The 25,108-nt window shown below is 45.5% G+C and overlaps 1 protein-coding gene across 2 annotated transcripts in view; it reads left to right on the top strand.

Moving 5' to 3' along the window:
• Window positions 1–25,108, top strand: part of ADAMTS16 (ADAM metallopeptidase with thrombospondin type 1 motif 16) — a 184,581-nt gene that overhangs the window by 109,655 nt on the left and 49,818 nt on the right. For both annotated transcript variants that reach the window (XM_043488833.1, XM_043488834.1), the window contains exons 16-17: window positions 284–528; window positions 2,721–2,859. In XM_043488833.1, the coding sequence (XP_043344768.1) occupies window positions 284–528; window positions 2,721–2,859 (384 nt within the window). The remainder of the gene's footprint in view (window positions 1–283; window positions 529–2,720; window positions 2,860–25,108) is intronic.

Consider the following 25,108-nt stretch of genomic DNA (forward strand, 5'->3'; position numbering starts at 1 on the left):
CTATGTGACTCCTGGCCTGCTTTGCTTCTCAGACCTTCTGTTTTGGTTAGAAGCGGTTGCTGTGTTATTTCAATTAAAGCGGTTCTTAGAAACCATGAATATTACAATAGCTCTGCTCCAATTAAAAAAACTCCTTTATAGGATTCATGGAACTGGATGGCCAAACTAGACCTCCAGGTTCCAAACTCTGATCCCCAAGGGCTGGTCACGGAGAGCCGCGGGCACTGGGGTTGGCCCTGTGCTGCTGAAACACCGCCCTCTCCCCTCGGTTTCCTCTGCTCAGAGTATTACCAGGTGGTCACCATTCCCTCTGGAGCCCGGAGCATCCGCATCTATGAAACGAACGTATCTACCTCCTACATTTCCGTGCGAAATGCACTGAAAAAGTACTACCTGAACGGACGCTGGGCGGTGGACTGGCCCGGCCAGTACAAGTTTTCAGGAACCACCTTTGACTACAGACGTTCCCACAAGGAGCCTGAGAGCTTAACCTCTCCTGGACCAACCAACGAAACCCTGATCGTGGAGGTAAACCCCAGCCTCTTGCTCTTAGGGCTCGGACGGGGGGTTGGGGGCATTCCTGTAGGTTCAAGGCTATGTTGACGAAATATCACATCCACAAAAAATTGTTTGCAGTTAGATAGTGTCTCGGAAACAAGACTAATCCGTGCACAGACTGAGTGGGCCAGTGGACCGCTCGTCTTTGATCTCTAGACGCGTGATGAGATGTGTAAGGACACACATCATACAGTCCTGGGTTTTCCATCTTTATTAGTGGATTGTGACCTAAGCCTGCTTCTCTCCTGTAAGCTCTGTGGCCATGAGAAGCGGCCGCTGTGGGTGGCTCTGTCTGTGCCTGTGTTTAGGGCCGTGGAAACGAGAGTGAGGTGAGAACCCACCACCAGGCAGGGGGCTGCACACTCGGCTCCTACACAAGCCCCTCTGTGTTCTGCCCAAGATGGCACAGGCCCATGAGATATGCATGAGCAACTTCTAACAATGTGATTTGTTCCCCTGGGACCAGGCAGATGGTGGCAACACACAGCGGACACGCTAATTTCGTACGTTTTTACGTTTCTGTGCACATTTAAAGGAAAAACTTGGTTCAGAAGTTGCCCCCTCAGCCCGCACCTGTGCGAGCAGCTGTGAACCCCCCAGGTGCCCCCCACCTGCAGCACGGGCCTAGCAGCTCCATCCCGCCATCCTTGCATCCTCCTGAGAGATGCCTCATCTCCACACGTCCCACCTCTGTCTCCCCTCTCGACCTGGCACTGCTCCTGCCTCCCCTTTATAGACGTGTTCACCCTGGATTCCTGCCTTGGTTATTTCTCTCCCACCATCTGAGGCTTTTAGCTTTAATGTGCATGTGTGCTCAGTCGTGTCTGACTCATTTTGGGACCCCACGGACTGTAGCCCACCAGGCTCTCTGTCCATGGGATTTCCCAGGCAAGAGTACTGGAGTGGGTTGCCATTTCCTCCTCCTGGGGATCTTCCTGACCCAGGGATTGAACCTCATCTCCTGCATTGGCAGGCAGGTTCTTTACCTGGGAAGCCCCTTTTAGCTTTAACACTCAGGTCAGGGTTGAAAGTGATCGAGGCTTACTGGGAACCCATCTCCTAATTCAGGATGTCAGGTGGAAGAGCAGATCTAAGGCCTGCAGTGCGGCCACCTGTCCAGGGCTTATCCCTGTCCTACAGCATCTTCCCCAACTAGACTTGAGCTGTTGTCGGGGAGTCAGGGAAGGTCCAGTGACTTCATCCAACTGTACCCTCCCATTAAGAAGCAGTGAAGCCTTCAGAAATGGGATTTCTAGTAACAGGCTAATGGTGAGGTTTCCCCACACCACCCCCCGCCCCCAAAAAAAAAGCCTCTCGTCGAGAACAAGGAATCAGATACCTTTAAGAAGAAAAAGTAATTGTCCATATGGTCAGGTTTCCAGCTGGGAGGTGAAGAGTTCAAGTGCGAATCCGTGGCTAAGCGTGGCTCACAGGTGTGCCCAGCTTGAGAGGGCATCTTTCCTCCTGGGCCCACACGGGACATGGCAGTAGGCAGAAGATTTCTGCATCCCGTCACTGGAGGAAGGACTCAGAGTTAGCTTCCATCCTGCAGAGATGAGATGCACTCAATTGTTGGTTGTTTGAAACTCACTAGGAACCGTGAAGGTGCTTTTTAGGTATCAATTTCTGATTTGCTCAGTTGGGGAGGATGGCTGGGGCTTGCTCTCCAAGAAACACCCAGGGAAACAATCAGATGCCTTTGTTAGGTGGCAAAGACTATGCAGGGAATACTGCATACAGCAAAAGAATCAAATGTCTGTATATTTTTATAGATATAGATGTATTATAAATGTATTTGAGTCTAGTTTAATATTACAATCATCTTTTTATTGACATAACTAATGTTTCAGGAGCTTAAAAAACGTTACCTTCTATATGTTGGTTCTGTGCTGTGCTTAGTCCCTCAGTCATGTCTGACTCTCTGTGACCCCATGGACAGCAGCCCACCAGGCTCCTCTGTCCATGGGGGTTCTCCAAGCAAGAATACTGGAGTGGGTTGCCATGCCCTCCTCCAGGGGGTCTTCCCAGCCCAGGGATCGAACCCAGGTCTCCCACATTGCAGTCAGATTCTTTACCAACTGAGTCACCAGGGAATCCCAAGTTACCTACTCTATATTGGTCCTGCTATCACTCATTTTCTCTTTCCCTTTTTTGTTTTGTAGCTTCTGTTTCAGGGAAGGAACCCAGGCATTGCCTGGGAATACTCCACGCCAAGGTTGGGGGTTGAGAAGAAGCTTGGAGCCCAGCCCAGCTACACGTGGGCGACCATTCGCTCCGAGTGCTCTGTCTCCTGTGGAGGAGGTAAGTCACATCCCACCGTTGACCTGGTGATGGGCACAGAGGTGCCAGGCATCTTCGGGCCATGACACACTGCTATGGTCTTCAACACCTAGCCCTGGTCCTCATCACACGCCCTGGTCCTCATCACACACCCTGGTCCCCATCACACGCCCTGGTCCCCATCACACACCTGGGTTCCCATCACATGCCCTGGTCCCTGTCATACACCCTGGTCCCCGTCGCATGCCCTGGTCCCCATCACATGCCCTGGTCCTGATCCGTATCACACGCCCTGGTCCTCATCACATGCCCTGGTCCTGGTCCCCATCACATGCCCTGGTCCCCATCACACACCCTGGTCCACATCACATGCCCTAGTCCTGGTCCCCGTCACACACCCTGGTTCCCATCCCACACGCTGGTCCCCATCACATGCCCTGGCCCTCATCATGCTATACTGGCCCTCATCTTGTGCTGATGAGGAGCCAAGGGCTCCTTAACTCTTCCAGAGGCAGAGTGTCTGAGCAGTGGTCCCAGGTGTCCCTTGAGAACTTGGGCTCCCTTTTCTAATTCAGCTGTGTCCACGTGTGCCTTTAAAGTTTAGTGAATTAGATTCTGCTTTTTGTCTAGTATAAGATGTTTTAAAAGGTAATTTTGTTATTTGAGATCATCCAGACGAAAGCCATTCAAATTATTATATATTTCTTGTTGATGATGAGAAATAGAAACCTTTGTGGAAATGAGTGATACGGAGTGAGGATTTTTTTATTAAATGGTGGTGGTGTCATCGCTAAGTTATGTCCAACTCTTGTGACCCCATGGACGGTAGGCTGTCAGGCTTCCCTGAGCATGGGATTCTCTAGGAAAGAATACCAGCGTGGGTTGCCATTTCCATCCCCAGGGGATCTTCCTAACCCAGAGATTGAGCTTGGATCTCCTCCATTGCAGGCAGATTCTTTACTTACTGAGCTAGGAGGGAAGCCCTTTGTCAAATGGTCTTGTTCAAACATTTTATTGGAAAGAAATTTGCTATAAAGTCATATGCTTAAATTCACTAAGAAATTATAAGAATTGCATGAAAGATTCAGTAAAAATGACAAGAAACAACATGTCAAAAAGAGGAATTTCATTTGACAGTAGATGAGTTTGTCATCTTAATACCTTAAGAATTTTCATCCCTGACTAAGTTGAAGAAGCTAGTTCACTGGAGAGATATTTTTAGCTAGAGCCACTTTGTGCTATCTAGGAAAGGGTGGAGAATAAATACTTACAAATTTTAGAAACAAAATATAAGTTCTACCTGATGTTGAAAAACAGACATGTTTCCATATGGACAAATGGCTTTCAGCTTTGTACATTCCAGGTTTTAATAATTAAGAGGTTAATCTAGACAGTACTGTAAATTTAAGTATGTGCTGTGTGCGGTCATGTCCAGCTCTTTATGGCCCCGTGGATTGTAGCCCACTAGGTTCCCCTGTCCGTGGACTTTTCCAGGCAAGAATATTGCAGTGGGTTGCCATGCCCTCTTCCAGGGAATCTTCCCAACCCAGGGATCAAACCCAGATCTCCCACATTGCAGGGGGATTCTTTACCATCTGAGCCACCAGGGAAGTCCAAGAATGCTGGAGTGGGTAGCCTATCCCTTCTCCAGCAGATCTTCCTGACCCAGGAATTGAACTGGGGTCTCCTGCATTGCCAGCAGATTCTTTACCAGCTGAGCTACAAGGGAAGCCCATATATTTAAGTATAATAGGACACAAATGAGAATTTTATAAAGTAAGAATATAATGAATTAATAAGGGAAAAGGTGAACTCATGTCGTCTTAATAATTGCTTTAAATCAATGAGTGGAAGGAAACACAGGAAAATTGAACAATTAAAAAATAACAGTCTGAAAAGTTAACACCATGTACTCAATATGTATTTATTCTTCTCATTAAAAATAGTGTTCAAATCCTATTTAAATTCTGATGTTTAGGAGCTTTCTAAGGTAAAATAGAATCCCTTTCTGTAATGCAGGCTAGCAGCAAATGACCCTAAAGGCAACCAGAGAAAATGTGGGGTGTCCTACTCTGCTGAGGGACCCACACCAGCTGTCATTTTACTCCATTCGGGAAATAAAGCAAAACAGGCCGTACTCATGGGCATCCCATGTATGGTTTGGTTATTACTCTCTAATCCCATTTATTCCCCTTCCCTTTCTCTTCTGATCTTACAGCCATCCCCTGCGACTCTCTGCTCCCTATTGGATGCATTTGATTTTATCTGTTCCTACTTAGGATTATCTAACAGTGTTTGATTAAAATAATAAACCACAAAGCCTTCTATTTGTGTAAGGACAATTTTCAGATGTGTCCTTGTAGATTTTCATGTGGCAAAAACAGTGCAGCGAGTCACGTGGCAGCATCTGTAAGGACGGCAGGTCCCTGAGTGTGTTTCATTAGCGTTTCTCTCCGTGTCTTCCCTGGGAGAGCCAGGCATGCAGAGGACGCTGGGTTTCCTCAGCTCCGACCACGTGGCCCGTCTCAGTAGCCTGAAACACTCCAGCAGATGCTCAGCACACGTGCATATCGCCAAAGTACACCTAAGGAATAATTCTCACATTGAGGTTTCTAGAGGAAATCAACCCAAAACCCATCCCCTAATGATTTGCCTAAAGAATTGTGTTATCGAGTCAGTGAGTGGGTGTTTATTTTTAACTTCGATGGAGAATTCATGGGAAATCAAGGCTTCTCAATTCAACAGCTGGGAGGGATGTGGAACCCCATCCTTTATCATCACCTGTGTAGGATGCGGCTCTTTTATACAGTTTTCCGGTGGAAATGTCGAGGCCGTGCAGCTCCCAAGACTCAGGGCCTAATCAAGAGCATCTTAAATTTTTTTTTAATTGAAGTGTAGTTAATTTGCGATTTTGTGTTGGTTTCAGGTGGACAGTGAAGTGATTCAGTGTTTTATATTATATATGAATAACATGTATGCATCTGAATAATGTGCATGTATTTATAATTGCATATGCTGTGCTATATTGACTTTACCTGTTGATTATCTATCTTATGTATAGTGTGTGTGTCTGTTAACCCCAAACTCCTAACTTTTCTCTCCTCCACTTCCCTCCCTGGTAGCGGCAAGTTTGTTTTCTATGTCTGTGAGTCTCTTTCTGTTTTGTAAATAAGTTCATTTGTAATGTTTATTTTAGATGCCACATGTAACTGATACCATATGGTATTGGTCTTTCGCTTTCTGACTGACTTAGTATATCACCCCTAGATTCATCCCTGTAGCTGCAAATGCCATTATTTCATTCTTTTTATGGCTGAGTAATATTCCATTGTGTCAAGATACCGCATCTTTATCCATTGACCTTAGGTCGCCTCGGTGTCTTGACTGTTGTAAACAGTGCTGCTATGGACAATGGGGTGCATGTATCTTCTTGAATTAGTTATATCTGGGTATGCCCAGGAGTGGGATCTTGTGTAACTCTACTTTTAGTTTTTTTAAGGAACCTCCATACTGTTCTCCATAGTAGCTGCACCAATTTATATTCCCACACCCTCTCCAGCATTATTTTTTGTAGACTTTCTGATGATGGCCATTTTGACCAGTATGAGGTAATACCTCATTGTAGTTTTGATTTGCATTTCTCTAGTAACTAGCAGTATTGAGCATCTTTTCATGTACTTTCGGGTCATCTGTATATCTTCTCTGGAAAAGTGTCTGTTTAGATCTTCTCCCCACCTTTTGATTGGGTTGTTTGTTTCTTTGACACTATGCTGTATGAGCTGTTTGTACATTTTGGAAATTAATCCCTTATTGGCTGCTTTGTTTCCAGATATTTTCTCCCATACTATAGGCTGTCATTTTGTTTTAGTTAGGGTTTGCTTTGCTGCAGAAGCTTTTAAGTTTAATTAGGTCCAATTTGTTAATTTTTATTTTTATTTGCATTACTCTAGGAAACAGATCCAGAAAATATTGATGCAATTTATGTCAAAGGTTGTCCTGCCTATGTTTTATTCTAGGAGTTTTGTAGTATCTGGTCTTACATTTAGGTCTTTAGTCCATTTTGACTTTATGTTTGTATACGTGTTAGAGAATGTTCTAATTTCATTCTCTTACCTTGGAAAACTGTAGCTGTCCAGTTTTCCCAGAACCACTTATTGAAGAAATCATTTTTTCTCTTGCCTATTTTGCCACAGATTAATAGAGCATAAGTAGGTGGGTGTAAGGAAATGTCACTGATGAAATCCTATTGCCTTGAAGTGGACCCTCCCATATTTTCCTAAAAGGAGAGGACACAACTTCACCTTCCCTTCTCCCACTCTTTCCTCTCTTGCATCCCCCAGGATTATCCTGTTTTCTGTACAAACAAGATAAAAATAAGAAACACACATTGTAGTTAACTGGGCACCTGCCATGTCCTGTCATTTGCCTGGTCTTGTGGAAACCCTCAGTTAATTCAGTTCAGTCACTTCAGTTGTGTCCGCCTCTTTGCGACCCCATGGACTGCGGCAGGTCAGGCCTCCCTGTCCATCACCAACTCCCGGAGTTTACCCAAACTCATATCCAGTGAGTCGGTGATGCCATCCAACCATCTCGTCCTCTGTCGTCCCCTTCTCCTCCTGCCTTCAATCTTTCCCAGCATCAGTGTCTTTTCCAATGAGTCAGTTCTTCGCAGCAGGTGGCCAAAGTATTGGAGTTTCAGCTTTAGCATCAGTCCTTCCAATGAATCTTCAGGACTGATTTCCTTCCTCAGCAGGTCTTAAAAACAGAAGGACCCCACCTGGAGGCAGCCAGATCAGGTTCAGGTCTAGGTTTTGTTTTATCGGCATCGTATTTTACGTTTTGAAGATTCCCACTTGCCTCGGCCTCTTCTTAACCTAGATTGGAAACTCCTGAAGCATGCTTCACTGAGTTTTCTTCCTGTGACTTTAACGTCTACAAGCTGGGGAAACAGCCAGTGAACGAGTAAACAGGGAGGAGACCCCCGGGAAAGCCCCCAGCCCTGGTTTCATTCTGGAAACATCACCTGGCCTCTGTAAAGAAAGGACGGTCCCATCCCTGACCTGTTCTCATGGGCCATTTCTCTTTAGAAAGCGAGATTTCCTGGCAGGCACAAGGCAGGCCGTGCCTCCCATCTTTTCTGACAGCGTCCTCTGCTCATTTTTTTTTCCTTTCCACTCACTTTTGTGACATAACCATGGGATTTTATTTCAGTAATCCTGCTTAGTAGTGCCTTGGCCGGACTCTCACTGGGGCACCGATGAGGGGGTGATACTAAGCCGAGAGTGTTTGAGGGGAGGATGCAGGTTAGCCGATTATGTGTGACTCTAAGACAGGGACTTTCAGACACGGGAATGGCTTCACCACACTCTTGTTTACAGTGTAAGGGCATCAGCTATTCCTCACAGTTACGTTATGCTGGGTTTTTAAAAATCAACCTCGGTGATTCCGTTGGCTCAGTTGTATTTCAAAACAGTAATGAATTTCAAACCACTGCTTTACTTTCACATGAAAAGGCTTATTCACATTTGGCTTATCAGTTCAGTCACTGAGTCGTGTCTGACTCTTTGTGACCCCATGGACTGTAGCTCGGCTTATAGTTACATTTAATCTCTCTGATATGTATCATGCAGTATCTGGGGATGATCATTTTTTCAAATGGGAATAACTCCTCTGATTTACAGTTAGCGTTCCTCAGACAAATCCTAAGACTGACTTGTAAATCAAGCTCTCTCACACTTTTCCAGCAATGTTCTCATCATCATCTGCAGATATTTCTAGGGCTTAAAATTTAATTTTAGTTATGAGGTTTAGAAAATAGAATAAAATTATGTATTGGGAACCTTGCCTTTGTTTTGCTGATATGAAACCATTCATTCATTTATCCATTCACTGTCCAGTCAGCAAATGTTTTTGAGTATCAGTCTGAACCTCAAACTTTTTTACATCAAGTGGGGAAAAAGTAGAGACCTTTGCTTGCTCTTCTCTGTCTCTGAACTGGATGATGAAGCACCAGTGTGATTTTTCTTGTTCAGTTGCTAAGTCATGTCCAACTCTTGTGTGACCCCATGGACTATAGCCCACTGGGCTCTTTTGTCCATGGGGATTTCCCAGGCAAAAATCCTGGAGTGGGTTGCCATTTCTTTCTCCAGGGGATCTTCCCAGAGCAGGGATCGAACTGATGTCTCCTGCACTGGCAGGCAGATTCTTTACATCTGAGTCACCAGGGAAGCCCCATAATGTAGTTGTTACTTTACTTAAAAAGTATTGAGTGACTTACTAGCAATATGGCTAATTGAAACATGGTACCTCTATAAGGTACCTGATGCAAAGAACTGACTCATTGGAAAAGACCCTGATGCTGGGAAAGATTGAAGGCAGGAGGAGAAGGGGACAAGAGAGGATGAAATAGTCGGATGACTCTATGGACAGGAGTTTGAGCAAGCTCCAGGAGTTGGCGGTGGACAGGGAAGCCTGGCGTGCTGCAGTCCACGGGGTCACAAAGAGTCAGACACGACTGAATGACTGAACTGAACTGAACCTCTATGGTATGGGGCATTTTTGTTCTTCCTTAAATGTGTAAAACACCACACCGAGTTCTGAGTCTGTAAAGAGGAATCATGTGGACTGGCCCTGTCCCCAAAAACATGCAGTCTGCATATCCACATGTGTAACCTGCAAGACTACAAGCTGTCATGTGCAGGGGTGCATGAGAGCTCAGAGTCCCAGGAGCCTGGCACAGAGAGTGCTGGGTTTGCTGCATTTTGAGCTTCTGTAGTAGTCAGAGGTAGAGACCTGGGACAGCTTTTGAATATCAACCGTTCGTATTCTTCCTCTAACTGGCTAAAAATCATTTTTTTCACAGGAACTACTTCAAATTAGATCTTCCCCATCCATGCATTTAGAACATCCTTACATGCTTTGAGTCTTAAAGTAAACATCCTTTTTACTTTTTTAAACTTTAAAGGCTTGAGCTTGTCCTTCTAGGTCCCAGAGATCAGCTGAAATGATTCTGGCTTTTTCCTCCCTGTGTTGGGTCACCTTTGAGCCAAATTGATGAAACCACTTCTGTGTCTTTACCCGAGACCCTGAGAAGTTGCAAAGCGCATCCTCCGTTTAGTGCTCTTACCCACCAAAAAAGCAGAGGAGAGGAACACAACATTCATCCCTGGACAAGGACCTGTGTCCTCAGGGGCCGTGTGTGATGTCCACCCCATCCATCTCTTGGAGCACCCTCAAAGGTGCAGGGTAAGATGAAGAAGCCCAGCTCATCCCAAGGAGCAGGAATTCTTCCCTTTCTCAGAGTCTCCCAGTCCTGCAAAGCCCCCTCCTCTGGGGCACTGGGACCTGTCCAAGGTCTAGTCCCTCACACACGCCCATGGTGGTCAGGCGGTCATGACCGCCTCCCTCCATCCTACTGCCATGGGTGGGTGTGTGTGCGTGCGTGTGCGTGCGCACTTGTGTGGATTTCAAGTCCTGCTGCCCACGTCTCAGTTAGCCAAACTTGGAACCTTAAAGACAGGGAATGCCCGCCAACAACAAGATGAGCGGCGTGTCCTGCTGTCATGTTGGACCGGCCAGTGCTATCAGGGAACTCAGATGTTGGGCCAGTTTCTTGTCAATCAGAACAGACACAAGGATGTCACAGGCCATCCATAAATGGCAGTCATCACCATCCTCCAAGCTCAGGTGCCCATTCGGGTGCCATAAGCCTGGTGTGATCATGCCGGGAAAGCTGCCACTCAGGCACACACGAGAATAGCTTAGACTCTGAGGTCAGCTCCCAGGAGTTCACCTACTCTGCTTTCCTGGAGTTACCAACCCTCTTCCGCCTTCAAGGTTCTTCTGCACACAGACACCACATGTCCATACGGTATCTAGCGCTTGCCCTAGACTTGATGCATGCTTCTCGTGAGAGCACATGCTTTGTTTGTGGAATATCTTCCAGTTTCCTGGGTAGTTTTGCTTACAGGATTGGCTTCCTTGCCTTTGTGAAAGAAGGCTAAGACTTTTGGGAACAGCTGGAAATCATTCTGTCATTAGAATGACTGAAAACTTATGGATTCTTTGATATAATCACCGTCTTTAAGACTGAATACTCTTCTTCCAGATACTTTGGCAAAGTATGAAGATTCTAAAATGATTCCAAAGAGCTGGCCAGAGCTGGTTTCTGTAAAAAGATTAAGATAGAGCGTCATCACTTTTCTCATTAAACTCACCACCTTCCATGGCCAGGGTTCAGCTTTGGGTTTTTCCCAGTTAAAGGATTATTCTGTCTTTTTAAATTTATTCTTTGAATTTTAACTCTGCTTCTCTCTTATCTATTAATATGGATCATTTTAGAAGGTTGGCCAGCTTGATTCTAACATTCCTGTGGACTTGCAGATTTTTCTTTCTGACAAATGGTTGAGAGATTGTAAGTACAGTTGAGAAATTGCTTTACAGCTGTGCCCTCGGTCGGAAAAATGAGACCTGAGTCTCTGTAAACATTCAGCCAGGTGACTGATGAGACCTCATGCCACGTGAAACTCATCTGAAAACGTAATTATCTAAAACCTAGTGTAGAAATAGAACCCATAAACCCTAAATACCATTGGGCATATGGCTGTCTATATTTTTATTTTCCCTGGATATTTAGATGCTTGAAAACAAAAGAAACATTTAAATTCACCTTGACATCTATTTTGTTTATATGGAAAATTAATTTTATGTTAGAACCTCGAGCATCCCTACCACACACAAGCATATTTGACCTCCAGAATTCAGCATCCCAAGGAAAAAAAAAATAATTCAGCATCCCTTGGTGTGTGGCTGGACTTTTAGATTCCTGAGCATTTTCATGTGGGATAAAGCAGAATGTTCTCAGGCTGAATCCCTATGAAAAACTCAGATCAACTCAAATGCTCTGACTCGACCAGAGATCCCGAGTCAGGAGTGTTTTCCTATCCTCATATCCAGGGCTTCCCAGGGGGCTCAGTGGTAAAGAATCTGCCTGGCAGTGCCCGAGACACAGGAGGCGAGGGTTCGATCCCTGGGTCGGGAAGATCCCTCTGGAGGAGGAAACAGCAACCCACTCCAGGATTCTTGCTGGAGAAATCCCATGGACAGAGGAGCCTGCTGGGCTACGCTCCTTGGCGCCACAGAGAGCTGGACGCGACTGAAGCGACTGAGCACACATATCCATAAGCAACTACCTCCCATCTGTCAGGACCTGCCGTGATGCTCTTCACCCCGGGATGTGGGTGCTGGTGTGTGCCGTCTGCTCTCTGACGCCTGAGTGTCCCTAAGGACATGAGTTCAATTAAGAGAATGTGGAAGGTAGCTGAGCCTTGCTATTTCCATTTTAATAGTCTAGGATTTGGGCATCACTGGCCCATCCCATTGGAGAAGGCAATGGCACCCCACTCCAGTACTCTTGCCTGGAAAATCCCATGGATGGAGGAGCCTGGTAGGCTGCAGTCCATGGGGTCGCAAAGAGTCAGATACGACTGAGCGACTTCACTTTCACTTTTCACTTTGATGCATTCGAGAAGGAAATGGCAACCCACTCCAGTGTTCTTGCCTGGAGAATCCCAGGGACGGGGGAGCCAGGTGGGCTGCCGTCTATGGGGTCACACAGAGTCGGACACGACTGAAGTGACTTAGCAGCAGCAGCAGGCCCGTCCCGTAAGCACCTGGCAGGTAATGTTTCATCCATTCACCTGTGTCTGTCTGCATGAAGCGGGAGTGCCTGCAGCCTGAGAAGCCCTTGGGTGGTAAGAATGCTGACCAGCAGCCTGCCTGAGTTCCTTCGTCTGAGAGCTGACCAGCAGCCTGCCTTACTCTCCATCTGACTTAATCTTGGTGAACACGCAGACACATTGGGTATGGTTCTCTTGAAAATGCAGGAATAGAGGTGAATGACTGTAGTGGGACTGAAAGGATTATTATTTTTTCTGTAGGCTCCCAGTCTGATCTCTGCATGGATGTGGAAAAGTGTCCCGCAGAGGAAAGAATTTGTATGATGCGTCCTCACATCTCATGATTCCAACACACTCTCGTGTTGACCGATGACAGGATGTTTTTTTCTTTGGTTTTGATTTCTTCTGTTGCACTGGTTTCAATTTTGTAAGAGATGCATTGAACGTCCCTTGGGTCTGAGGAAGGGCTTTTGTAGCTTCTCTGTACCTCTGGCGGGCTTTGCTCTGCTCACCAATGATCAGCTCTAGGAGGCGCTCAGGAAGCAGGCCAGGCCACGGTCCCTGCCACCCCAAAGCCACCCTCAGCCTCCACGCCCAGATGTTTTGTCTTCACGGCTCGATGACACCTGACGTGTGCACTTGCCGCTACGTGTCTCTGTGGTTGTGACTCGGTGACGGTGATGGAGCGGTCTGGGGTGGTGGTCGGTTGGTGATGTTTTCTGTGTGTTATCAGCTGCTGTGTGTTCAGAGTCCACACAGCCTAGGCACCGAGCATTGCTTTGTTGGAGGATGAATGCAAGACCTCGACCACTTTTTGATTTATAAACACTCGAGGGCACAGACGGAAATGATGAGGCAGGGTCAGCCGGCCTCCTCCCCTCCATGGTGGCGTCCCCAGGGCCTCTTTATGCTTCTCGTACTCCTGCTGCTGTGCGTGAAAGAGGGAGCGTGCCTGAAAGTGTGGCTTAGAAATCAGATTTCATTACTTCCAGCCTTGTACTCCGCTCCCCGTGAGACAGAGTGTAAGAAAGTGCCCTCCAGTGTGTGACGGGTTCTGAAGTTAGAAACTGTTATAAATCTCCTTCCTTCTCAAGCAAAAATCAAACAAGAGGTTACAATTGCCACGTGTACCTATCACATTGGATAGAAAGACCAGGCCGGCAGGGGCCCATCACACTGAGGCTGGAAGATGCAGCAAGGGGTTTGGCCAGACTGCCAGAGATCGAGTCCTGGCCCTTTAAGACACGTGACCTTGTGAGCTCCTTAAGCCTTTTACACGCTAGTGAGCCCATCTATAAAGTAGGATAATCATGTAGTCAACCACATAGGGCTCCTTTAAGGATTAGAGGAGAGAAAAACCTGTAAAGCTCTCACACTCCACCAGCCAAGTGAATGTCAGCTTCTCTTCTCTTCCATCAGTGTTACAGCTTTGCTTAAGAAATTGCACTGTTTGGGTTACTAAACTCTTAAAGCCAGAGGAAATTCCACAGTGACACTAGTCCCGTGGCCCCAGGCAAGTGTGATGACCGCGTTCCTCCCTGTTTTGAATTGTGCTGCCATCTTCTGCACACTCGTGTGGGCAGGCATGTGCGGGACAGGCACACTTGGAGAGGTGCCCGCAGCGTGCCTCTGTGCTACAGGGCATGTAGGCTGGTAGCCGCCACGGCGAGTGGACGAAGTGAGGCCTGGCCCTTTTCCTGCCTGGAAGGGGCAGTGGCCTGGGGGCAGGGCCTGGGGCCCCTCAGGCTGATTCCCCAGCCCCCTGGGTGGAGTGTGCCTTTCCCGGGCGGGCTCGGCTCCCCGCGTGGACTCAGCCCCGGCACACGCTGCGATAAGGCAGCACATGGTCCCGTCCGCACTGGCGGTCCTGGGCTTGCAGAGCACTTGGCCCTGGGCTGAGTGCCCCAGTTACTCCCCTGGTCCTGAAACCTGTCGTGTGGGGCTCCTGATTGCCCCTTCTCTGCCCAGGCTTAGCATCTGACCTGGACAGTTTGCAGGCCGTAGCCTGCCCCGCCCCAAGAACCCAGAACTTTAGGTCCAGGTAAACGCCGAACTCGACTCAGGTGGTAAAGAATGTGTCTGCAATGCGAGACACAAGGTCTGAGCCCAGTTCGGGAAGATCTCCTGGAGAAGGGAATGGCAACTCACTCCAGGATTCTTGCCTGGAGAATCCCATGGACAGAGGAGCCTGGCGGGCTACGGTCCATGGGGTCACAAACTGTCAGACACGACTGCACGACTTACACCCACACAGCTGGAAGGGTTCACTCCTAGAAGACTAAGATGGCTTCTCCTGGGACGACCCTGCCTCAGATATGCATGGACACCCACACGCACAGATGTGTTCACTTGTGGATGCGGAGTTTGAATGGTAGCATGGGATCTAACATAAGAAATTATGAGAGATTCTGATTTCACACTCACAAAACTGGGCTGCCTCCCAGCTTAAGGTCACTTTCTGCAGAATCACAGGCAAAAGTCACTGAGCTGCTGTGGGATTGTAGGCCCCAGGCCAGCATCCTCAGCATCACTGGAGAATCTGTTATAAATGCAAACTGCTGGGCGCCCCCCAGACCTGCTGGGTCAGAAGTCGTAGTGATAAGGATGGGCCAGCAGACTGCGCTTACTAAGAGCTCCTCGTGGGGAAGCACATTGAGAACCCCTGGCTTAGGGAGTCACTTCCAATTGTGTGTCTGCCGAGAGGACTTCTCTACACACATACTGTACGTAGAATCCACTGGCTAGGGCATTTCCCCTGCTCGGTCCCCCAGAAGCCCTCAGAGGCATCTGTGGAGTCCTTGGTATTCAGGAATACCAAGGGATGACCACTTCCCCAAGAGGAACTGGTTCTAAAAGAAGAGCAACAACTTCACTGAACACTACAGTTAATTTTTAGATGTCAGTCAGAAGATTTCCCACCAGGGACTGTGATGGTCAAAGGTCCATGCTTTAATGCTCCTTGAGAGATGAGTTAAGACAGGCTTAGTGGGGTGAAAAAGCTGACTTGAAGCTCAACATTCCAAAAACTAAGATCATGGCATCTGGTCCCATCACTTCCTGGGAAATAGAGGGAGAAAAAGTAGAAGCAGTGACAGATTTTATTTTCTTGGGCTCCAAAATCACTGAGGACTGGGACTGCAGCCACAAAATTAAAAGATGCTTCCAAAGATGGGGAAAAAAAGCTATGACAAACTAGACAGTGTATTAAAAAGCAAAACCATCACTCTGCCAACAAAAAGGTTGGTCTAGTCAAAGCTATGGTTTTTCCAGTAGTCATGTACGGATGTGAGAGTTGGACCATAAAGAAGGCTAAGCACCAAAGAATTGATGCTTTTGAATTGTGGTGCTGGAGAAGACTCTTGAGAGTCTTTTGGACAGCAAGGAAATCAAATCAGTCAATCCTAAAGGAAATGAACCCTGAATATTCATTGGAAGGACTGATGCTATAGCTGAAACTCCAATACTTTGGCCATCTGATGGGAAGAGCCGATTCATTGGAAAAGACCCTGATGCTGGGACAGATGGAAGGTAAGAGGAGAAGGGGACAACAGAAGATGGAACTGTTAGATAGCATCACTGACTCAATGGACACTAATTTGAGCAATCTCTGGGAGAAGTGGAGGACAGAGGAGCCTGGCGTGCTGCAGTCCATGGGGTTGCGAAGAGTCAGATGCGACTTAGTGACTGAAAAACAACAATAACAACAGTGGATGGGTGGGAGAACTGAAGACAAGAAATTTCCTGGAACACACCCAGGAAGCGAGCCTGGGGACCATTAGCAGCCCCTTCTCCATATGCTTTTAATCATGGTGATTTTGTAAGAGGAGGGAAGCCGTGCCTGCTAACCAAGCTCAAGCCCTGCTGAGCTTTATAGATTATAGATTAAAGGTAGCGCTTTAACTGCCCTAGTAGATTGGAAGCCAGACCCATTGTGGAGTCCTGCTGTAATAGGTTCCATATGTCTCTACGCCAGCTTGCTTCTGCACATACACGTGGGCGATTTCCATCCCCTGTGTGGGGAAGGTTAAGCCCAATGTAAACATCAGCTGGTTCCCACCAACCACAGCAGAATTTTGCTCGACTCATTCCTTCTGCGTTTTCTGCCCCAGGGAGATGTTCCCCCTTCCCCAACCTGAATACTCCACTTTCACCCGTGACCTCATCACACAAATTTCTTACCACCAAAACGCACCCTTTCTCCCTTTCAAGTCCCTCTTCCCTGCCCCACCGTCTTCCCTTGAATGGGCTCAGATTTCCTCAGCCTTCCCATCAGTCTCCCATTCTTTCCTTTTTCTCTCTCTTACCTTGAGAATAACCTCCACTTCCTGCCCCACTGCCAACCAGGAGCCCCTGCTGCTCATCCTTACGGCCTCATGGTTTCCTATCTGAGACGCTTCTAGCCGTGACCACCACCCTGTCACGACATCAGAAGCCCTTCCACAGCCTCCCCTCCTCCCGGCCTCCCTGAAGCCCTTAGCACAGTTCACCTGATTCCTTCCAATTTTCTGTGCTCTTGATTTCCGACATCCCATCTTGCCCATTTGCTTCCTTCCGTTATAAGCACATTCTTGTCACTGGTCCTGTCCTTTGACTTCCTATGTGCAGGTGGTCCACAAGCCCAGCAGCTGTGTCTCCATCTCCTCCCCCTGGGGGGCTGGTTTGCACTCAGGTCTTTGCCCATCATCACTACTCATGAGGGTCTTTTGATACAAATCTCTGTGCTCTTCTGTCTCACACTAGTGACACGGGCTCTCACATCAGAGCAACTTCTTACCATCTCAGCAGCAGGCATTGTTTTCTCTTTGCTTCTGAGTTCCGTCTGTGTCCACGCTTTGTTTTCTCTAGGTACCCAAGAGTCTGCTCTTTCCTCCCCTCCTCCAACAGTCAACAGACTCACCTTCACATCTACTCTCTTGAGTTTTCTAGATATCTAGTAATACCACCTGAAGTTTCTCCCCACGACAATGTTCATAGCCCTTATTTTATCTTATCTAATTGTGTGAGCCAGTATCTCCTTATGGCCTTAACTAAAATGATGATATGATCGATGATAATGATCAAAGTCGTTCAGTCGTGTCCGACTCTTTGCAACCCCATGGACTATAGAATCCATGGAATTCTCCAGGCCAGAATACTGGAGTGGGTAGCCTTTCCCTTCTCCAGGGGATCTTCCCTGGACATCGAGCCCAGGTCTTCTGCATGGTGATGTGTTTTTCTTATTCCTAACCTTAATGGTCCTAGCCTATAGTCTGGACTTCCCTGGTGGCTCAGACACTAAAGCGTCTGCCTACAATGCAGGAGACACAGGTTCAGTCCCTGGGTTGGGAAGATCCTCTGGAGAAGGAAATGGCAACCCACTCCAGTACGCTTGCCTGGAAAATCCCATGGATGGAGGAGCCTGGTGGGCTACAGTCCACGGGTTCGCAAAGAGTCGGACATGGCTGAGCAACTTCACTTCACTTCAACCTTAATGGGAATGTTTATAGTGTTTACCATAATGCTGGTTTCTAGGCTTAAGAAACATGTAAATACCTACATCTGTCTATCTAGATACATAGATATAGATATGCATACATGTATACTCATGCAAATATACAGATATATTAATTAATCAATTGTCAATTTTGTAAACATTTTTGTCAAAATTGAGGCAGAATTTATCACATGCTGAAATGTATTACATTTCTGATAAACTTTATGTTTACTCTTTAATCCATTAAAATGGTGAAATATATTAGCCAATTTTCCTAACACTAAACTATTAGGAATGATTTTCCTAACACTAAATCGTTCTTATATTCCTACTGGGAATTATTATCTGATGTCTTTTTTCCCCCAAGGTACTACTTGATTCTGTCCTGTTTTATTTTGTATTTTTTACATTAGTATTTCTAAGGGCTGTTGTTCGGGTGCTAAATCGTGTCAGAATCTTTGCAACCCCATGGACTGCAGTATGCCAGGCTCCTCTCTGTCTTCGATGATCTCCCAGAGTTTTCTCAAATTCATGTCTATTGTGTCAATGATGCCATCTAACCATTTCATCCTCTGCCACCCTCTTCTCCTCCTGCCCTCAGTCTTCCCCAGAATCAGGGTCTTTTCCAATGAGTTAGCTCTTCAAATCACGTAGCCAAAGTACTGGAACTTCAGCTTCAGCATTAGTCCTTCCAACGAATAGCCAAGAGTTGATTTCCTTTAGGATTGACTGGTTTGATCTCCTTGCAGTCCAAAGGACTCTCAAGAGTCATCTCCAGCACCATGATTTGAAAGCATCAATTCTTCAGTGCTCAGCCTTCTTCTATGGTCCAACTTTCACATCTGTACGTGACTGCTGGAAAAACCATAACTTTGACTATATAGAACTTCATCAGCAAAATGATGTCTTTGCTTTTTAATATACTGTTAAGGTTTGTAATAGCTTTACTTCCAAGGAGCAAGCATCTTTTAATTTCATGCTGCAGTGATTTTGGAGCCCAAGAAAATAAAATCTGTTACTGCTTCCACTTTTTCTCCTTCTATTTGCCATGAAGTGATGGGACTGGATGCTATGATCTTAGTTTTTTGGATGTTGAGTTTTAAGCCAGCTTTTTCACTCTCCTCTTTCATGATCATCAAGAGGCTCTTTAGTTACTCTTCACTTTCTGCCAATAGAGTGGTATCACCTGCAGATCTTAAGTTGATATTTTTCCCAGCAATCTTGATTCCAGCTTGTGATTCATCCAGCCCTGCAGTTAGCATAATTGTGCTCTGCTATAAGTTAAATGAACAGGGTGAAAATATATCAATATTGAGTTATTAATACAATTTTCCTTTGCATCCTAAAATATACTAAATTTTTTAAATGTTGGAAATCTTTCCTATTTTGTCTGCTCTGGAATGATTTAAATAGCACTAGCATCTACTACATTTGGTAGAATTTCTTTGAAGCACTTGAATCTGATACCTTTTCAGGCATTAGATCTTTGATTTTTTTAATAATATGTATGGTAATTAGACTAATTAGATTATTTATCTCTTTTGAGAGTAGCCTTGCTAATCAAAACCATTTTTTTCCTTTAGGATTTTAAATAATATTTTAATATATTTGAACAAAGTACTCTGATTTTTTTTTCTTTTTGTTGCTCAGTCACTCAGTTGTGTCCAACTCTTTGTGACCCCATGGATTTAGCACACCAGGCTTCCTTGTCCTTCACTATCTCCCAGAGTCAATGATGCCATCCAACCATCTCATCCTCTGTTGTCCCCTTCTCCTCCTGCCCTCGATCTTTCCCATCATCAAGGTCTTTTCCAGTTGTTTATTCTACTTGTGGCTATTTCCTTACTCTAATTTCTTGTTTTGTATATTTGTGCTTATTGTTTGCTTTTTCATTAAGTTAGTATGTCAGTGACAGTTGAGCCAGGAAAACAGAATCCATCCTAGGTATCCTAGGAAGGTATTTACTATAAAGCTTCATATGTTTACAAAATAGTTGGAAAAGTTGTGGAAGTAAAGGTCAAAGAGAGATCCATTTAGGTCTCAGAGTTGCTCTGGCTATTAAAGAGGTGGGATGTGTTGAACATTCCAGAAATTCCTGGCAAGGATTAGATGTAAGCCAGCACTGGAGTAGGTGATTCCCAGAAAAATGTCTGGAGACTACAGCAGACTTCACATCTGCCAGAGCCCATGTTTTAGATCCCTGCTGCCAGGGACATGACGCTGTGGCTCTGACCACATCATGTGCTCAAGCATCTCAGTGATGGGATCTGTCCAACAGCCTCACAGACAAGAGATGTAGAGGTTGCAGTGTCCGCATGGAGCCCCTGTAATCGAGGGGAGAATGAGAAAGGGGGGGGTGAGCTGAGTTGTAGGTTGTTATGCTTGAGGATAACCTCCTCTCCAAAATATCATCTTCTGGATTCACCGTTTTCTCTTTCCTGACATACTGACATCTGCTTCACATGTTTGTCTGTATATATTGTCTGTATATATTGATGTCTGTTCATTTTCTAATATGTTGACTTCTGTTCCAATCTATATCAATTCTTTCTTTCTGCTTCCTTGAAAGTAATAGTGAAAGTTGCTCAGTCATGTCCGACTCTTTGCGACCCTATGGACTATACAGTCCATGGAATTCTCCAGGCCGTATTACTGGAGTGGGTAGCTGTTCTCTTCTCCAGGGGATCTTCCCAACCCAGGGATTGAACCCAGGTCTCCCGCATTGCAGGCGGATTCTTTACCAGCTGAGCCACCAGGGAAGCCCTTGAGCTGTCCTTTTTGCTAACACCATAATGAAGTGTTAGATTCATGTATTTCCATTCATACCTATCTTTATCAGTGTAAGTATTTAAGGCCGTGAAATACCCTCTGGATCTTACTTTGAGCTACACACCATAAATTCTGTTTTATAGCATTTTTGTCATTGTCCTTTTCCTAAGTGAATTTTGCTGTGAACCTGATGACCACTCTCCTGTTTTGATCTTGTTTCTAGAAATTACTAAAAATTTCCAAGCAACACTTTACATTTTCCCTCTCTTTTTTCCGAAGCGTATACTTTCTTCCTTGTCTGCTTGTGGTCTCTTGGCGCTCTCAACCAAAGGCTGCAGTGCTCCGTAGAGGGCGCGTGCGGACAAGTGTGCAGGCATGGTAGTTGCCGTGGGTTGTTATTGGCATCTAATGGGCAGGACGCAGGGATGCTAAACATTTTACAGCATGACAACCGTGCTACACAGCAAATAATGTTTTCACCTAAAATGCCAGTAATGCCCCCGCTAAGAAAAGTGAGAGGTCTCCAATGTCACCAGCTTAGAAAAGCAACTGGCCAAGTCCAAACTTAGAAATGTGTTGAGCAAATTCCCTTTAGGTTATATTCTTCCTATCACGTGGTTACTAAAATAATCCAGGAGTGTGACTAGATCTAGATTTCCCTCTTATGCAATCAATAGGTAAAAACTTGGGGGACTTGACTGGCACCAAAGTCAGACAAACATCTCCACCAAGAAGGAAAAGTGAATATGTTAATGCAGTACACTTCTGTTTCTGTTTCAGAGCAAAGCAATTTCCTGTTTGCTTGACCGAGAGCCTGTACCCTGCTCATCAGGATCATTTGGCCTGACTCTTTGTTAAGACTTGAGCATAAGAATGTCACATGTCACATGAATGTCACGTATTCAGGCTCAAAACTGGAAACCAAACCAAAGCCATTATTCGTAGAGTCACACAAAAAATGCCAGAAGACTTTGGTTAGAAAATTTAAAAATGGACTTTTAAGTGGTCATGTAACTGAAGAGAAAAGTTTAATTTTCCTTCTCTACTCACTAGAACTGACCTCCAACAGTTTTAAAAAATGGTACTCTTGTTCAGTATGTCCTCCTATGAATTTTGTCATTAAGATTATTTACCTTAATTTAAGAGAGTTCACAAGATTCTCTACAGAACAGCTTTAGAGTGATGTATGTTTCTTTTTTTCTGACTTAATAGTCTCTTATTCCCTGTTAGCTAGTGGAAAAGTAGGTTCATAAAATACTGATTCAGATTTCATCTCTGCATTGATACATGGGTGAATCATCCAGATTGTGGCCAGTTCTTCCCAAGTACTGTAGAATATACCTATAGATTCATGTTGAGATTTGATAGAAAGCAACAAAATTCTGTAAAGCAATTATCCTTCAATAAAAAAAAATAAATTAAAAAAAAAGGAATATACCTATATAGCTATATTTTGATGATTTCTTATCAAGCATTGTTAACTCACTGGGTTTCCCTGGTGGCTCAGTGGTAAAGAATCTGCCTACAATGCAGGAGACCCAGATTCGATCCCTGGGTTGGGAAGATCCCCTGGGGCAGGGCATGGCAACCCATTCCAGTATTCTTGCCTGGAGAATCCCGTGGACAGAGGAATGTGGCGGGCTGCAGTCCATGGGGTCACAGAGTCAGACACGAGTGAGCGACTGAGCACACAGCACATTAACTCACTACAGTTGTCACTCTTATTGGTTCCAGGATACTCCACAGATACCAAATATATCAATTAAATCGAGTAGTGTTTGCAAATAAACAGTGCACATCCCCCCCCCAAAATACTTTAAAAATCATCTCTAGATTACTTATAATACCTAATGTAATGTAAATGCTATGTGTGTGAACGTGAAAGTGTTAGTCGCTTAGCTGTGTCTGACCCTTTGTGACCCCATGGACGGTAGCCCGCCAGGCTCCTCTGTCCTTGGGATTCTCCAGGCAAGAACACTGGAGTGGGTTGCCAGGCCCTCCCTGACGGGATCTTCCTGACCCAGGGATTGAACCAGGGTCTCATGCATTGCAGGTGGATTCTTTATCTTCTGAGCCAAAATGATACACAAATGATACACAGGGAAGCCCAAAATGATACACAAATAATTGTAAATACAAGGGAAATGTTATATAAATAGGTGCTGGCACATGGCAAATGCAGGTTTCTTTTTTTAGAACTTTCTGGAATATTTCCCCCAGGTTTTTTCCATCTGTAATTGGTTGAATCAGCAGATTTGGAACACCTGGACAAGGAGAGGTGACTGGGATGTCAGAAGTTACTGAATTTAATTGAATCGGTCAGTCACTGAAAAACCACTAAACAAGTGTGGGAGTAAATTAATCCATGCAGGCTGCACTCTCTGTCCTCTGGAAATTTGATCTAAGTGGTAAAGAGTCCACCATCTGTAGTGCAGGAGGCCCCAGTTGGATTCCTGGGTCGGGAAGATCCCCTGGAGAAGGGATAGGCTACCCACTCCAGTATTTTTGGGCTTCCCTGGTGGCTCAGATGGTAAAGAATCCACCTGCAATGCGGGAGACCTGGGTTCGATCTCTGGGTTGGGAAGTTCCCCTGGAGGAAGATATGGCAACCCACTCCAGTATTCTTGCCTGGAGAATCCCCATGGACAAAGGAGCTTGACGGGCTACAGTCCATTCGGTTGCAAAGAGTCGGACACAACTGAGCAAGTAAGCAAACACACAGAGCGTTTATACATCTCAGGCACACTTTGTCACTAGCTTCACATAAAAAGAAATGCAAGAAGGCAAAGCGGTTGTCTGAGGAGGTCTTAAAAATAACATAAACAGAAGAGATTAAGAAGAGATGGGAAGAATACACAGAAAAACTATACAAAAAAGGTCTTAATGACCCAGATAACCATGATGGTATGGTCACTTACCTAGACCCAGACATCCTGGAGTGTGAAGTCAAGGGGGCCTTATGAAGCATTATTACAAATAAAGCTAATGGAGGTGATAGAATTCCAGCTGAGCTATTTCAAATCCTTAGAGATGATGCAGCTGAAGTACTGCACTCAAAATGCCAGCAAATTTGGAAAACTCAGCAGTAGTAACAGGACTGGAAAAGATCAGCTTTCAGTCCAATCCCAGAGAAGGGAAGTGCCAAAGAATGTTCAAACTGCCATAAAATTGTGCTCATTTCACATGGTAGTAAGGTTATGCTCAAAATCCTTCAAGCTAGACTTCAGCAGTATGTGAACTGAGAACTTCCAGATGTACAAGCTGGATTTAGAAAAGGCAGGGGAACAAAAGATCAAATTGCCAACATCCGTTGGCTCATAGAAAAAGCAAGGGGATTCCAGAAAAACATCTGCTTCATCAACTATGCTAAAGTCTTTGACTGTGTGGATCACAACAAACTGTGGAAAATTCTGAAAGAGATAAAAGTATCCGATCACCTTACCTGTCTCTTGAGAAACCTGTCTGCCGATCAAGAAGCAACATGGAACAAAGGACTGGTTCAAAATAGGGAAGGAGTACGTCAAGGCTGTATGTTGTCACCCCATTTATTTAACTTACATGGAGAGTACATCATGCGAAATGGCAGACTGGATGAATCACAGGCTAGAATCGAGATTGCCGGGAGAAAAATCAATAACCTCAGATATGCAGATGGTACCACTTAAATGGCCAAAAGTGAAGAGGAACTAAAGAGCCTCTTGATAAGGGTGAAAAAAGGAGTGAAAAATCTGGCTTAAAACTTAACATTCAGAAAAGGAAGATCATAGCATCTCTTCCTGTCAACTCATGGCAAATAGATGGAGAAAAAGTGGAAACAGTGACAGATTTTATTTTCTTCAGCTCCAAAATCACTGTGGATGGTGACTATAACCATGAAATTAAAAGATGCTTGCTTCTTGGAAGGAAAGCTATGTCAAACCTAGAGAGTGTATTTAAAAGCAGAGACATCACTTTGCCAACAAAGGTCCATCTAAGTCAAAGCTACGGTTTCTCCAGTAGTCATGTACAGATGTGAGAGTTGGACCATAAAGTAGGCTGAGCATTGAAGAATTGATGCTTTTGAACTGTGGTGCTGAGGAAGACTCTTGAGAGTCCCTTGACTGCAAGGAGATCAAACCAGTCAATCCTAAAGGAAATCAACCCTGAATATTCATTGAAAGGACTGATGCTGAAACAGCAGCTGCAATACTTTGGCCCCTGGTGCCAGGAGCTGACTCACCGAGTAGACCCTGACGCTGGGGAAGCCTGAGGGCAGGAGGAGGAGGCGGCAGCAGAGGATGAGATGCTGGAGTTCACGGCAGCCACTCCAGTGTTCCTGACTGGAGAATGTCATGGACAGAGAAGCCTGGTG

Source organism: Cervus canadensis, chromosome 16 (assembly GCF_019320065.1).
Source record: "Cervus canadensis isolate Bull #8, Minnesota chromosome 16, ASM1932006v1, whole genome shotgun sequence".
Taxonomy (NCBI): Eukaryota; Metazoa; Chordata; class Mammalia; order Artiodactyla; family Cervidae; genus Cervus; species Cervus canadensis.